The 16889-nt window shown below is 47.9% G+C and overlaps 1 protein-coding gene across 1 annotated transcript; it reads right to left on the bottom strand.

The window, feature by feature from the left end:
- Positions 1–6665: 6665 nt before the first annotated feature.
- On the bottom strand, positions 6666–15800 carry LOC119113465 (cytochrome P450 3A9-like). Its single transcript, XM_037237776.1, has 3 exons — positions 15796–15800; positions 14521–14698; positions 6666–8327 (listed from the first exon to the last, which is right to left on the bottom strand). Exons 1-3 carry the CDS (start codon positions 15798–15800, stop codon positions 6855–6857), a joined length of 1656 nt encoding a protein of 551 aa, XP_037093671.1. The 3' UTR covers positions 6666–6854.
- Positions 15801–16889: the final 1089 nt, after the last annotated feature.

Here is a 16889-nt window from a genome sequence, read left to right as displayed (position 1 = left end):
AGCAAGGCGGAAGTGGGGTTCAATATCTCTCACATCAATTGAATGCCACATAGCAACGATGGCCTGTCCTGGAAAAGAAGCACACGCGATTGGTTGCGGCATTCAAAAAACTTACTGTCATAACGGGCCAGAAACTCCTAACACACCTTTTTACCGGCAGAGTGAGAAATGCAAGAATCCGACGCTGGCCATAATTCTCGACGAAAATGGTTGCTATGTCCAGAACATTTTTGGCAAGCAAAATGTTGCTGGCGCACTCCGACGTCCCGAACCGCCATCAGATAAAAGTATATAGACTCCGACCAAACACCTAGGGTATGACTCCAGAGTGAAAATTGCTCAGCAGAAGTGGTGCACCATCCGAAAAAACTTCAGGAAATTTCTGTCCTACAATCCAGACGTTAGGAGTTTGCAGAAACCTGACTGTGATATCATGATGGTAAGCAACATCCTTGCGAGTCAGGAACATCCCAAATTTACTGAAATCTCCGTCCATTTTACGATGTTTGACGTTTCAATATTTCGTGTTGCAGACACCCAAATGTGCATTCCACTTCCTGGCTTGCAGGCAGTCATTTTTCGCATCGTTCAAAGCCCTCTTGTCGAAGAAACCCAGTCAGGATATCTTGATGCTTATCTAAGCATCGGTAAAACATTTGATATACTCCGTTCTTGTTATTATTGGCCTGGCATGTGCCGAGACGCAGTTCAGTACTTGAAAACTTGTGTAACCTGCACCATGCGGAAATTGCGAAAAGAACAACCTCCTCTGCTAATGTGCAGATTCGAAAATACCTCTTATAAATTATTGCAAAGACACTTCTGGACCATTTCCACGACGCTATAATGGGAATCAATAACTTAATGAGAAGCGCATTGTGAAAGAGATTAAATAAGTATAGTTTTGATTGGGCACAGGTAGAACAATTTTGCTTAACGTTTTCTTCTGTGCCCTTTATATTCATCTTGACATGTTGACAGACATTTTAACTTAATCTGTTAGAACGGCCATTTTTGACCTTCGTGACCTCTGGTGATCTCACCTTTGAACTAAGGTGAAATATTTGTGTGACTTTTTCATGATTTGGCGAGGGGTTCACAACGGTATCTTATCTTTGTTTTCTCGCACGACATTGAGGTTTCTCGGCCAGGCGCGCTTTTCTCAGACCCACGGCTGGGACGCAGGTTAATATATCAGCTTCCAGATCCATCAAAGGGTCTCTCTGTCCCAAAGCAGGGCCTTCTGATGTGGAGGTGGCCTTCCAATCCTAGAGTATGATCATCCTATTCACAATATAGAACCTCCACGTCCATCAAATGACCTTGACATCTCAAAACCTGATACTCCCAAACCTTATTATCTTGATGCATAGCGGTTGCCTCTTAACCCAGAACACGGATCTCCTAATTCATGATAAGACAGCCAACAAAGACTGCCTTCAGCACAAAATAGGGCCTTATTTTCCCAGGGCTCTAGTTATCTTAAACGGAGCGTGCCACATTTTATGGGGTTTTGAAATGAAATAGTCTTTTTGAAGATCAGTCGTTGCAGTTCACAGCCATGGCTTTCTTAATACCCAAACCTCCCTAGTTTCTGACCTACATACCCGTGAAGATGAACAGACTATTTTCTGAAGACTTTTTCAATGCCACTCAGGCATCCATGACGTTATAAAACCGTCACAAATTCTACCATTCTATTCGCCATGCGGCGATTCAGACCGAGCAATATATAATTGTCGAGTTGTCCATATCTTTCGTACGTAACCGCCATTTCCAGACACAATATTCGTTAATTTGCCCCAAATCAATGTTGTGCAAGGTACTATGACGGAATCAGTCAATGGAGTAAAGAGAAGCATACTTACTAGATATAACAATTTTGTTGTCCAGGGCAATCTTTTCCACTTAACAGTACACAAACAGTTACAAGCAAACTTATTTCATTATATCCGATGCTTGCTCTAGTACTTTCAAATTTGGAGCATTCTCATTGATGATGGAGGGAGCTTCTTGGCTTCATAAAATCAGAAATCAAATGAAAATTGAATCAAATTCAATTAAAACGAACAAAATTGATCCAAATCTTAATCAGTCAAATCAAATCTTAAATAAAAAATGTTCGCTCCATACCTCAAGGTAAACCTTGAGGCGTGATTTACAGTCTTTCATGGATTTTCTTTGATATTTTCCGTTTGGCAGATACATTCCAAAGATTGAGGTGTGCAGGGCAAGGTATCACATTTCGTGAATGTTAAAAATGAGAGCAGGATGACAGTTCTAGTTGGCAAGCAGAGTCAACTCACTTTAAAGGTACCAACATGATTTATGGTGCCGTGTAAGTGATCCACCGATCTTGCGATGCTGATGGTTACAGTAGCTTGTTCATGCATTGCATTCCAACAGAATGAGAGGTTGTCTGGGTGAAAAACGACACCATTAATCGGTAATATTTTGGAGTTACAAATAGTTCCTGTTCCATGACGTAATGCTATTCAGACAGCCCTAGAATTGTCTACTAAATGTTGATGTCATGAAATAAGTGTCACGATGAGGGTCATTAACACACAGAGGCCAAACTCCCTAGGATAAAACTTGACTAACTCACTTCCCACGCACTGAGCCTGAAGGCCCCAGTGTTTGCCGTACACTATCTAAGAAAGAAAACAACATCTGAAGCATCAAAGAATGGTTAAAAATGTAACCTACTGATCAGCCCCCCCCCCCCACACACACACCCTCATCCATATGGAACATATTGTTGTGCCTCTGGTTATGATCCAATGCTAAAATGCGTCAGTTGTGTGTCATTTCGCTAAAAGGAATGATTTAGGTGCGTTCAGCTGGCAACAGCGCTATCAACGGTGCGCTTACACTGAGAGTGGGTAAAGATAATGATAACGTCAATGCGTGCAAAAAAAGCGAGAATATCTCTCATTTCACAGCGTGGGTCTCGACCGATCAGCAGATAGAGGGCGCTGATGGAAAATACCGTGGTCTGTCCGCTTCAAGGCGCCGGCAAAAAGCAGGGACATATTCCGCAGACAACCGGTCCCTGCATCTGTCACACTGTGGCACACACTGTGTTTGCTGGCGTCTTTTAGGGATGGGTTGCATCACTCCTCACTGATCCGGCCTCCGGGCGCTGAGATGAGCGAGGTGAGTGGAGTATGAATCGAGGACACCAGCTCATTTGACGCTTCTGACCACAGGACACTTGTGCAGTAATCACAATATTGCATTAATATTAGTACTAGTGCAATTAAAAACACGTTTGATCGACTGCATTCCAACGACGATATTTTGGACATCGAAGCATGGTAGATGTCAACCTGCACACAAACGCTCATTAAAATATAATCATTGGTGCGTAGTTGACCGTAAGTGTTCTTATGCCAGTAGTCTTATTACTATGGTGCGTGTTTTTACCAGCCCATCTTTCTTGGTCGGACTGGAAGAACACAGAAAGGGGTGAAACTCCAAAGTTTGGTGTGGCAAAGTATGCATGGTCAGACAGTGATCACCGGTCCTCATAGCATCAGATAACCATCATAGACAGAGAGTAACACTGGAAAGCTAGGAAGATTAGGAAGACGCTGGCTGACAACTCCATCCGTAAGCTAAGCGTGAGCGTCAGCCCAATAGAACACCTATTTTTTCTCGGAAAAATCCCAGAACATGTCGATGAATGACACCAATTTTGAACATCGAGACATTGTCTTTCCGGTCAGCTCAGTTGGAAGAGCACCGTACTCGAAACCAGAACACTCTGGTTCGAATGCCGCGAAGTCCCAGCGCCTCCTCGTGACCAACACCCGGCGGCGGAGGGCACCGTCTGGACATCACAGCACGGAGGAAGAAGTGCCGACGAGCGGTCACTGACTGAGCCCTGGAGCACAGCGACGTCTTCTGGCGGGGCCGGTCAGGTTCGTCACGACCAGGTCTAGCGCTGTTAGTGTCGGGCGGAGGTGCGCCACCTCTCGCTCTGCTGCGGCAGACTGATGTTAGAGTCCGGTCGGTGCTCGTGTTATTTTTACATATATCGTGACCGTTACCGTTTTTTGCATATATCGTGACCCTTACCGTATTTTGCATATATCGTGACCGTTACCGTTTTTGTTGTGTGTGCTTAAATGTCTGCTACCTTTGTACAATGTAAGCCTGGCTAGATTCATGATACTCACAATAGGGATGAATCTTTAGCACGCGCACGCGTGTTTTGTTGAATGCGCGCTTACACTGCACTGTAGGCTTCGTCGTCCTAATATAAGGCCAAGGACATCAGAGTTATCAGTGCATGCCAATAAATCACTCCCTGCCAAAAGCACTCTGGCGGAGAGGCTAAAGTCAAACGTAGGAGCGTTCGTCTTATCCCGCTCTCGCTCCAGTTCCGCCCACTTCAAACGTTCGAAACAGCATACGTGTGACCTGTATTCGCCGTGGTGAGGAAGATATGACGGCGGATATGAGCATTACTATCGCGCAGATGATATGGAAGTCCAAACAAGTGGTGCCAGACGTCGATGGGGCCACCAAGTCTACGTCTGTCATTAGTCATGTCTGCCTGTCACGAGAGCTCACGGTCAAACGGGCTCTTGGAGGTAGAGTTAACGGAAAACACGGGCTACTTTAATGAAAACAATGACTTTCTGTTCAGGTAAATGGGATTCCCGGCGCAGAAAAGAATCTTCTGAGCCGGATCAGTGCCCTGACTGCTTTGACAAGCTCAAGTATGATAACCTCCTTAACCTGAACTTTAACAACACCTTACAGCTACAAAGCCATCAGTTTGTGCAAATGGGGTCTCCCAAAAGCCTTGAGGGGCAAAGACACACTCCATTTCTCCCCATGTCTGCTGGCAAGTTTGGGCTCGACATTTAACCCATAACAATAGGAACGTATGCCGGGTCTATCAAAACTCATCAATGAGGCTTGATAACACGAGACAAGCTCCGTATTGTGAGAATGTCACACTGCCATGTTGGTGTTGCAAGCGGCGCTGGATGAAGCAGCGAGTGCAGGGTCGATACGAGTCCATTTCTCGATTAAAATTTTGGAGTTAAGGTTGTGCAAACGCAACTTCGCGAGATAATATCTTCACTTAGAGCGATCCTTCTATTTGGCGGAAAACTTGAAATAAATATGGAGAAGGGTAAAAGATGGACATACGGAGTTTTCCTATGGTAAAACATGCCACAGTTTGTATCATACGTTTATATGTAACTTATTTCAAGAGCGTTCGTACTTCGCTGTTACATACATGCCTCTCGGTGCTACAAACGTTGAACTCGATCTCGAGATGCAGTCCGCGATGCCGGCGTCTGCTTTGAATGGAGAACCAATGTGTTCTCACGTCAAGTCCATTGATTCGCCGCTGCCGCTCAACATCAGCGCGCAATGTCCCGTCTCCACCGGAAGCGAACCAAACGAAACAGAGTTCTCAGAGAACATGAGCCTTTACGGTTGTACTTTCCCACGGCACAGCATGTGAGCGGGCGGTGAAAGCTGGGTGTGGTCCGATCGGTGACGTTTGCGAATGGTGAGACGTGGGCGTGGACGCAGTTGGCAGGCAACTCGCTCCACAGGCCCTCCAGGATTTAGGGGTGGCATAAGTGATCTATCCATCGTACAGTGCTCATCGCTGTAGCTTTTTTTCTCAACGATACGAGAAGTGGTGTGGGTAAAAAACAAAAAAAAGTTAATTGGTAACATTTTTGAGTTACAAACACTTCCTGTGCCCTTGCACAATGCAAAGTTAAGACAGCCCGAGAATTGTCAGTTAAATATTGATTGAATGCAACTTATTATTTTGATGATGGTACCTGACGCCGAGAGACTTGATGCAATCCACCTGGATGGTAAGCGAGGCCTGAGATAGGTACTCGGTATGGCTGTGGTAATCATCAACATGTCTACAGTCAGGTTCCCATTGCATTTAGGCAACGTTAATCGGGACCAAATGACACTGGTTCCACGTGTACCCCTGTCACTTCGCAAAAAGCAGCGACAGTCGCAGAGGCGCTGATCTCCTCGTGCTCGTCACGCGGCGCAGAGTTCTGGGGCCACATCAGTGGACCAGCGCCGGTATTCATAGCACATCTGTAAGTGTTAAAACGTCAGAAATTGCATACCTTATTTGGTGTACTCTATTTATGCCTCTATCCTCACAGACCTCAGGAAACCAAAGTAAAATCTGACCTTACGTCGTGTGTGTTTATGAAATAGTGCTTCCTCTCGCTCTCAGGATCACTCTGCACCTCCTACTTTCTACCTCATATTATGCCATCATCCTTCACCTACCTTCATTGCCTTCCACTTTCCTCCCCTCCCTTTTATCCCGACCCCTTAGCCATATTTCCGTCCGCTCATCACCACTTTCTCCTCCCAGCCCATTCCCTACATACACACCGCCATCCATTCCACCCTCTTTCATCATCCCACCCACGTCTTCCTCCCTTCGTTCTCATCTTGCTAACCCTTGCCCCGTCCCACTTATCACTTTCCTCCAGTTTGGCCTCATTTATTACTCCTTTCCACGTGCTGGTACATTTTACTCTTTCATCTGGTCCTGTTCAGCTTCTTTGAGCTCGTTAACTTTATTCCAGCTTTCCTCAACCGTTCCCATCTCATCATACACCCCATACATACATGCATACATACCCCCATACATCCGTCTCTCCCCTCCATCCTGGATCTTTCACCTCTTCCTCAATTCTAAAACATTCTTCTTATAACACTCCTCCTTCATCAATCTTTCTTTTTTCACGCAATCCCTGTCCCGTCGTCCCTTCCCCTTCCTTTCATAGATCCCTGTACACTCCCTTTAGTGCTCCCTCTACACTCCCTTACTCCCTCTACACTTTGTCCGTCACCCCGTCTCCCCGAGGCTGCCTCAGCTCCACCCGCAGGTTGATTTGGCCCGAGGCGGGTGCGAGAGACGGCGGAACGATGGCTAGCTCCAGCGGCTCGCTGGTCGGCAGCAGCCGGTACCGACGCAGCGTGTGACACAGAGCCAGCTTGATCTCCATCATGGCGAACCGCATGCCGATGCAGTGGCGCGGCCCGGCGCCGAACGGCATGTGGCTGCAGGGCACGATGTGCGGCTTGTTTTCGGCGCTGAACCGCTCCGGGTCGAAGCGCTCCGGGTCGGGCCACAGGTCAGGGTCGTGATGCATGCAGATCGGTATCACAGCCACGAAGGCGCCGGGCGGCACGCGCATCCCCTGAACCTCCGTCGCGAAGCTAGCCTGTCGGCCGTACAGCGCTGGGATCGGCGGGTAGAGACGCAGTGACTCCTGAATCACCATCTCCAGGTAGGGCAGGCCGAGCACGGTTTCGTAGTCGAGGTCGCCGCTGGCCGGTACGTTAGCCACGATCTCGTCGTACAGACGGCTCTGTACGGTTGGGTGGCGCGCCAGAAGGTACGAGGTGAAAGCTAGCGCTGTACTTGTTGTCTCATAGCCGGCCCCAATGAACACGAACGCGTTGGAGAGTAATTCTTGGTCAGTGACGGCTTCGCTGCCACTGTCGGCGCGCTGCGCCTCCAGCAGCAGCTGCAGGGCGTCCGTGACCGTCGCACCACTCCGTTGGCGATGCTGGATGACTCCGCGAAGCCAGCGCTGCAGCTGCTGGTCCACGTGGTACGCGCGCGAGGCCGGCCCGAAGGCGCGCAGCAGGGGCAGCATCAGACGCGTCAGCGGCTGCAGACCGCGCAGCACACCCATTAGCGGAGCGGACCCAAGCAGCGTCTTCATCATAACAAGGAGCGGGTCGCGCTGGTCCGTCTGGCAGTGCACCTCCATGGCCAGCGCGCACTTGCCAATCACCTCCAGGGTGAGGCTGCGGAAGGCGGCGTATACGTTGGTCGGCTGGCCCTGGAGCCTATTGCCCTCTAGCACGTCCAGAAACGTCTGAATGGACACGTTCATAGCCGGCGACATGCCCTTCAGCTTGTTGGTGGTGAAGGCCGGGTTCAGGACGCGGCGGACGTATTTCCAGCGCTTGCCCCTCAGCGTCAGCAGGTTATGGTCCGGAATGGTCAGCACAGGGCTCTTGTTGTCCTGCCGGTCAGGAAACGTGTCCACCCGCTGAACGAACACCTCGCGCACCAGGTCTGGGTCCGTGGTGCACAGCGTGGGTTTCGTGCCGACGTACAGCGCCACCGTCTTGCCTCGCGCTCCATGCTGGACCCCGTAAGCGTCGAACAGACGCTGGAACTCCGACGGACCGGCGGTGCCCTTCAGCTTGCCGGCGTGCCCATAAAGCAAGCTGTATGGTGGTATATTGTATCCTAGTCTCTGCAGCGTCTGGAACTTGTAAGCCGTCGTCTGCAAACCCGCAGAAGATATTTAGTACATGCAGAAGCGACGCATGGCCAAAATGCATATCACTGCCTGAAACAAACGACCGTGCGTGAGTCCATCAAGCGATCAACCGACGCTATTCCGTCAAATGTGAATATTCCAATTCCTTTTACTGTAATGTTAAAAAGCCGAACAGGTAACATGCGAATAGCATAATGACATGTCTTTTACACGACGGACAAATTGTTGAAAGGCTAGCTAGCTTAAAAAAACAAGCATCCGAAATGTGTATTAGCCCAATATCAATAAACCAAAAGGAAATGGGGTGAATGGCAATTAGATGATTGAAAACTCATCGAATGGTCATTTAACCGAATGTAAAATTGTCGAATGGTCAAACAGCCTAGTCCATTCTGTGCAATGTGACTTGGGCATTGACAAGATCTGTATTGATGCCTTAGGAAGCCTCAGAACGCCGTCCATAAATTACGCTTGACATTGAAGAGGAGGCGAATGGAAGCGTAACGAATGTAATGAATATAAGAGCATCGAGTAACCATGACTATGCGTGTAAAAAAGATGGAAGAGGATGGGAGCTTGTAAATTACCAAATACTTTATTACCAAATACTTTAAATTACCAAATACTTTATTTGTGAATGTCCCCTGAGCGTTTCTACCAAATCCTAAACAGAAGAATAGGGAAAACATTTTCTCGCTCTCTGTCCCTCCAGGCAACGGCATGACACCAAAAATAAATTGCTAGCCTTAAACCTTAAACCTTAAACACAATATGAACCACATTCATTGCAGGAGGTTTAACAAAAACTTTGTGGGTTCGGTCTTCCATTCGTAGGTGTGTCAGGAAATAAAACGACAGTTTAGGTGAAATGTATCTCTTTACGGCCAAGTAAGCATAAAGACGTTCCTTTTTCATATCCATCGCTGGAAATTGGCATGTTAACATCTATAAGAACAAACACAATTGTCATCCAAGGTCATACAAATTGTTTGACGTTGGAAAAGCCAATGACCTGTAAAAACTCAAACGGAGTTTTTACCCTTGAGATTTTCTTGTCTTTCTTGCCGTTTAAGTGTTTTGGGGTTTGTATTTTACCTGTCACAGATACCCGTTCGCCGTTAAAAGGAATGCTTCACATAAGAAAATACTGAAGCAAGCATTCATATCATGAATCAAGCTTGCTAATGACTATTGTTATGCCTTTAAGCTGACAACACTGCTCTAGATATTGCAATTACTCTATTTACTAAATATGGTCCTCAATACGTCACTGATTGAGTGCGTCATGGAATGTCTGTGAGACGTTAGAGTTGCTGCCAAACTGACCATGCGAAATCGACACCCTAGTATTCCCTTGAAGTTCTCCAATCTCCCAACAGGTGGCCGCAGCGGTGCCGGATGTTGAGCCAAGTATCGTTAGATACTCGTGCTTTGGTTATTCTCGTCGTTTTCTTGCATATTTGTCGATAAACTTAAGTTTCTTACTAGTATCCAAATAATCATTTATGGTGCTACTCTTAAGCGACTTGATTGCAAGTCATATTTCTGTAACAACTAGTAAGGATGGCCAGCTTCTTGTATAATATAACACAAAACGTGATGCGTGCTTGAAACTTCCACAATTTGCACGACATTGGTTGGGAGCCAAGTGGCGTCCGTCATATCTGGAAATCCTGCTAACGAGCGTCAGAAATAATTAAATAGTTGAATATGCTCATCTTCGGCTTGAACGCCGCATGGCCAATAAGGTAACAGAATTCCAAAGGCGGTTTTATAGCGCCATGCATAATTCAATGACCTTAAAATAGTCAGAACGTTTTTACGAGCGTGCATCTTAGAAACTAGAGGGTGTAAAGTACTCAGTACGGCATGGCTGTGAACTGCACCGAATGTTCCTCAAGGTGGGCGTTTCATTGCAGAGCCCCGTGCAAATGTGAAACACTCTCTTTAAGCTTTTGGCCTTTTTAACGCAGGGGCCAAAATACACGCCAGCAATGGTGCAGGCAGGGTGCACTGGGGCACGTCCCCCCCCCCCCACATAAGTTCCAAGGGGCCCAAAGGGCCTCTAGTCCGACGACTAATGAGAATGCTCAATGTCTCTATGATGATTTTGAAATGAAATGGCCATCTTGAAGATCATTCGGTGTGGTTGGCAGCCCTACCTTTCTTAAGACCTAAGCCATTCTATTTTCTGAGCCACACGCCAATGACGATGTGCAGGCCTTTTCGTGCAGACTTCCTCAACGGCACCGAGGCATCCATGACGCCATGATAACGTCATCAACATCCTGTCATATCGTTGGCCATGCATTCATAAAGATCAGCAGAAATATAAATGTCGGTTTGTTCTTATCTGGCATTCGTGAGCACGAATTCCAAACATAACAGCTGCCAAATGGATCACAATTAATGTTGTGCAAGGTACAGCCACGCATTCAAGCAGTGACGTATGAAGCAACATATTTACTAAGTAGAGAAATTGTGTTATCTAGAGCAGTCCTTTCTACTTTAAGGTACACCAATAGTTATAAACGGTCGCATTTTATAGCATCTGCTGTTGGCTTTAATATCACCGAATGGAGTACATGCTACGCAATATTCCCTTTAAGGGCTCGAAGGGCCGTCGGAGACCATATCCAGGGGCCTGTCTCGCGGGTCTGGGGCCTCTAAAGCCGGTCAGTGCGCCCTTGGCGCCGATCACGCCAAACGTTCGACTCAGTTCAAATGTTTTAAAGCTTGTTCGAATGTCTGAAACTAAAGCTTGCAGAAATTAAAGTTGGGAAAAATACTGAAATGCTGGAATACGAACGTTCAGCGGCAGGTTATATTCCAGGCATTATTTCTTTTAGGAATTCGACAGAAGCAAAGCAAACCCTGTAACAAGAATCGTCTTTTAACAAGTGTAGTTAATTTTGGAGTGAAAGACAGTGATGCATAGATATGGCACCAATACCTATTGCTACATTTTTGATGTTGAGAATGTGCTTGGGGGGGGGGGGATAGTCTCGGCGGTCTAAGGTCACATTGAGTGCTCCCATTTTCGTGGAGACCCAATGCTGCCAAGGTTGCAGGTAGTGATATGTTCTCAAAATCTAGCTTAGATGCTCCTTTCACTCCAGCTGGTTACATATGCCCGCCTTGGTACTCAGCTGGGTGGAAAACATGAGCATATGTATAGTCATATTCGGCCACCAGTTTCGTAAAGTGCATGTTTTTTTCTGACAGCTAGCTTTTGGTAGGCAGTGAAACATTTGAACATTTTGCTTGATCATTTAGTGAAGCTCACGGAAAACATTCACACTTTCCTCATGCCGACTTCCACCCTACTTGTTTTGAGCTTGATATGGTTAGATAGGTCTTTCAGGTCTTTCAATGTTTCCACATCATTCACATAAGTTTTCAGGTCATCACATTTCAGGGCGACAGCATGCCATGCCGTGCAGTACCGCCTAGCTTTCAGGATGTTTATTGCTGTAATGTGGACCGTTCTGCTATCAAGCACAGCTGCTCCCCAAACAAGGGTGTAGTTGTCTATTTACTTTGGGTGGATGCTCCCCCCACCCGCCCAGCTTTCAAAGGAATGTGTTTTAAATTGGGAAAGCAGAGTTTATTTTCGTGCAATTCATGGGTTAAACTTTGCTACTTTCCCTGACAAGCTGCACCACCCGACAACTTATTTTGCGTGCCTACGCCCCTGTTCACAAGGCCCTAAAAAGAAGCGTCCCAGTGGCGGCAGACTATCCACCGGGGACAGCGGTCCGAATGGACATGCTGTACCGGAAGAGAACATCGCTTGTGGTTGTTGACATGGCATGTGGCCGCAGACCGACTGAAGACCGTCGACGCTCTTCGGACACCCAGACCTGGTATTCCGGGTATCCTCTCGCCTAGCATTCGCGCCGCAGTCGCGCTAGCTGCAGACGCGTGCAGCGCACGAGCGAGACGATGCATGGCACAGTTCGGCAGCGCCATGACAGGCCAACGCATCTGCTGTCCCAACTGTTAGCGGGCACATGGGTTGACGACCATGACTTTAACATGTGGGGAAGGGATCGTGCCGGGGTCGCGGTGGCGATCGGTCTCCGCCGGTCCTCCCCGTGAAAATGTCATGTCGTGGGGAAGATAGAGCTCGTCGGCTAGAGCTTTCATGAGCCAGTACATCACTTTCATGATCACTTCCCCACACCACAATGTCAACATGCACAACCAAAAAACAGCCTTACGTCTTCGAGTCTATGGGAGTATGAGCATGCTTGGTAACCAGGGCAATAGAGCCCTGGGCACTCCAAACTTTTGCCTTGTGGGTATCAGAACATACCACAAGTATACCAGAATCGGGATTAAGACCAAATTTGGGATGTTGTACCAAAAGTTGGCAATACTGAGCTAACGGCATCTTTGGTGTGGTTGTGGCGATTAACTGCATTTGCGTTTACTAGTCGTAAGACGCTTAAAGCTCGGTGTAGTGGTGGGACTTGGGGCTGCGGGGTCGGGTTGTTTTAAAGCAATTTCACATGCACCTAGGTTAAACTGATACTCATCGCTCTGTGCCTACTCACATTATGTTTGAGCTCGCACATCATGACTCATTTTAAGCAATCTGGATCATAATTGACCGCATAACGGCTCGGTGACTGCACGGCGAGTCAGTTATGAACGGTGTGGCATAAGCTACCATCTGTCAATTGCTACATGATCAGGGACTGGTCAAGGTGCTCTGAGGTATACTTTAATGTTGGAGCTAAGCATGTTGTTGCTTGTCAACAAAGAAACACTTGCATTGTTGTTGCCAGATTGGTATTGGAACATTCCACATAAGCAGGCATCACATTACGTCATTATCTTTACCGGATCGTCATTATCTTTACCGATCGGATCGGGGGGACATTCGAATGAAGTTTGGTGCAATCGAGGCCACGCGTTGAATAGCAATGCAAATGCAACGTGGTAACGAACAGCATACCGCAAAGTGAGTGGGCAAAAAGTCGCATGACAATTTATCGTATGCGGTGGATTGTGCGTCAAAAGATCAAACAATATTGATACCACAATAGCGAAGGATTACTCAGAATAACAAAGACTGCATGACAAAATGCCGTGTGGAATATATTTGGGAAATCCCCATGGAGTTAACATGACAGTTGCGCTAGGAGCTCAATATGTTGTCATGGTCTGCCGACTCGGTTTCGGGCCATTCTGGGGTTCTGTATCGTTGAACAGCAGTACAATTCATCCAAATATATATGACGCTTCCTTTTCCAGAAAGTCAAAACGATCCATAAACCAACAGCTAAGTTAGTAACACGGTCCGAGAGATCGACATGTTATTTTGGTTATTTCAGACGGCGATTATGGCTGATTTCCCCTGCTCCACGTCCCCACTTATCATGCTACGATAATGTGTTTGAAACATAACGGTGACACTTTCGGCGGACGTCATCACGTACGTTTTGTTGACGATTTGTTTTCAAGCGAATGTTCCGCATTTTGCGATGTTGAAGCAAACATCAAATACGATGACATAAGGTCACATAGAACTATTGGTAAACTTGGCGGGAACGGTTGCTCTAGACACAATTTCTCTGTTTAATGAATATGCTCCCCAATGCCTCATCGTTTCATTTCGTCATCAAACCTCGCCCAACATTGATGGCGAGGCCATTACCACTACCAAGCCGTTATATCAGTAAATCGTGGTTACTACGCCAGATATCAACGACCCGGCAATATTTTCTTGGCATTGATCGCTGTATGGTCGATGAAAGGGCAGGATTTGAATGGTGCTATTATGGTGTCTTGGACGCACATGTGTAGCCTAGAAACTTAAATGGTTTAGCTTTACAGGGGGGCAGGGTTGTGACCTGTACCGAATGATCTTCAAGATGGCAACTTCAGTTTAAAACCTCATACAAATGTAGAACAGCCCGTTTAAATTAAGTCCATTTCCAACGATCTTTATCTTCGCAAAATTTTGCCTAATGAAATCCGTCCTACATGGCCTATTAGTTATCGTGCTTTGGGCCCATCGCTTTGTCGTAATACCTTTGTTTTATGATCCACTGCCGGCGACCCTTTCCAACCGATGTACTGTCGTGAGACCACACACATATTACTTCTCACCCTGTAGTTTCACAATATGACCCGCTGGCTAATTGCACGCGCTTCCCCCGACGCGCGCGGCTATGTGCACTCACACGAACAGGAAGATGATCACCACGGCAATGAGCGTCAGGACGCCGTGCCACGGCACGACATCAAGGGGCGAGAGCGCCATCTGGTGGGCTCCCGACACGCCGGGGGTGGCGCTAGTGCCGCCGGTGGCACGTCGAGCCTGTCCGGCTCGCCCTCCGTACACAGACTGGCCGGCGGGCGTCCTGCGCCGCGGAGACTTTGTGACGATTACGTCGCGGAGTGTGAGATTGTGTTTGAGGGGCTGTGTGTGTGGGGGGGGGGGGAGGAGGGGCATTTATCCGACGATGCCGAAGAGGACAGGCTTGTCCTATCGCATCTGCTCCATCCCGTGACCGTTCCCTAGGCTCAGAACCTTCGTCAGGGTATGTAAAAAACAGGAAATCACTTTTTGTTCAAATTGCTTCTTTACAGCGAAGAGCTTACAGCGACCGGAATTTAATAAATATGATCATACTGTAAGATTGTGGCTTGGTGCATTCGATAAAACTGGGATAGGGCTATTACGTGCGCGGGCAACGCACTTGTCCGATTTCTGGTTTGGTCTTTTTCGGTTGATCCCGGACAGCGTATGGCCTTATGCTGGCGGGCTAGCTGCACAGGTGATATGAAGGGAAACGGCGTGCGATTTCAAACGTTTTTATATATGAAGGCGCAGGCGCAGCAGGTGTCGACAGTGACGCATCGACTGGTAAAGGTTTTGTGCCGATCGGTGTCAAAGGCTCGAAAAATAGGGTTGTCAACCAAGTAATTTCACGTGTTTCGGGCGTCTTTTGGTGACATTTGACCTGGGCCAAGGTCATCGCGTTCTAAAAAGGATAGAGTATCAACCATGGCGCATCGATTAGTAAAGATTTTGTGCTGATCTGTCCCATAGCCTTGGAGCATGGTAAGCAAATTTCAGGTGGACCCAAATGTCTTTGGTGACTAAAATGGTGACTAAAATTGCAAAACATTGGGGGAGGAAGTCTTGGCTATGTAGGATCCCGGGTGTTTGACAGGAAACAAAGAAAAGTGTTAAATGGTACACAATGTCAGTGGTAGCTAGTAAAGAGTGGGGTTCCACAGGGGTCGGTGGTGGCCCTTTGTTCTTTATTATTGTTGCGAATCATTTCGAGACTAGACCGGAAGGCAAAGTATTTGAATTTGCTGACAACACTAGCTTCGTAGGGGAGTCGAAAAACACAAACCATGTGAACTAAATCAACCTGACTTACAGAAACCAAAACTTACCAAAAACGCTTTAGGCGTTTTGGTAAGTTTCGAGCTCACCCAAGGTCACCTCATCCTGCCAACAAGATAATACTGACTATGGCACATCAATTCATGAAGCTTTTGTGTTGTTTGGTCCCATTAGCTCTGAGAATGGGGTTGTCGGCACCAAATGCTAATGTTTTTGTGTGTTTTGGGTGACATTTGACCTGACACAAGGTCACCATGCTATAGAAAGAGCAGGAAAACGACTATGGAACATCGATTGGTGAAGATTTCATGCTGATAGGTGACTCGAGCTCAGTAATGGGGCCTCTTTGATTTGAATTTTTGCAATTTACAGGTAGTTACGATGGTTGTGGTTTGGGAAAAAGGGACCTCCCAAACATTGCGGGGCAGAAATATAACCGACCGGGTTTCAACGCACGGGAGCGGGAGCAGTTGCCCTATCCGCTCCCGGCAGGCAGGTGACAAAAATATGCCTGGCCTGAATAACATATACCTGGTGACCTGGCCTGGCAACCTGGACCGGACAACTCGGTCTGGGAGTTACGGCTCGATTCCGCAGAACGGTGCTCCACTCTGGGCCGAATCCTTGGGCTTTCTCCGTCAGATGGAGACGGAGGACCGGCTGGGGGGCGCTTTGAGCCAGCGTGCCCAATCCTGGGTGGTGGAGGGGAGGAGCCATGGATGGGGCCCTGTCAGACATCTGAGGACCAGCGGTGGTCTTCTGGGCGATAGAGCACAGCTGCGGGGGACGGACTCCTTGCCCGCCCCAGACATACGGTTCGCCGCCTTTGCCCAGCGCGCCCGCTTGGCATCGCGGGCGTGCCTGTCCGCCTCGTGCCGTTCCAGCGTTTCTATCGCCAGCCCGCATGCTTTCGTTAGTGGTGTCGGAGGTGACGAAGGCAGCGGAGCACACGAAGCGGAGGCGGACGAGGGTGATGAAGAAACCGATACGGAGGCCGGTGGAGCCCGCGGGCCGCGGCCTCGCCGGACCACCGTCCAACCCTCCTCTCCGGCAGGAGACAGCGGTGTCGGGGGAGTCGACAACACGGAGGGTGCTGACCGGCCAGGCGCCGGGGATTTACGACGCCTCTAGACGAGTTTTTTTGTGGTGTGTAGTGCTACTGTGAAAGCCACGGTTCTGTTATGTTTCCGGTT

This window comes from Pollicipes pollicipes, unplaced genomic scaffold (genome assembly GCF_011947565.3).
Source record: "Pollicipes pollicipes isolate AB1234 unplaced genomic scaffold, Ppol_2.1 Scaffold_7262;HRSCAF=8765_pilon_pilon_pilon, whole genome shotgun sequence".
NCBI lineage: Eukaryota > Metazoa > Arthropoda > Thecostraca > Pollicipedomorpha > Pollicipedidae > Pollicipes > Pollicipes pollicipes.
This window is presented reverse-complemented; position numbering and strand designations above follow the sequence as displayed.

Excerpts from the sequence above, each read along its gene's own strand:
- LOC119113465 (XM_037237776.1), bottom strand. Across the intron at positions 8,328-14,520 it reads TGGTGATCATCTTCCTGTTC|ACGACGGCTTACAAGTTCCA; the intron begins GTGTGAGTGCAC and ends GCGGGTTTGCAG.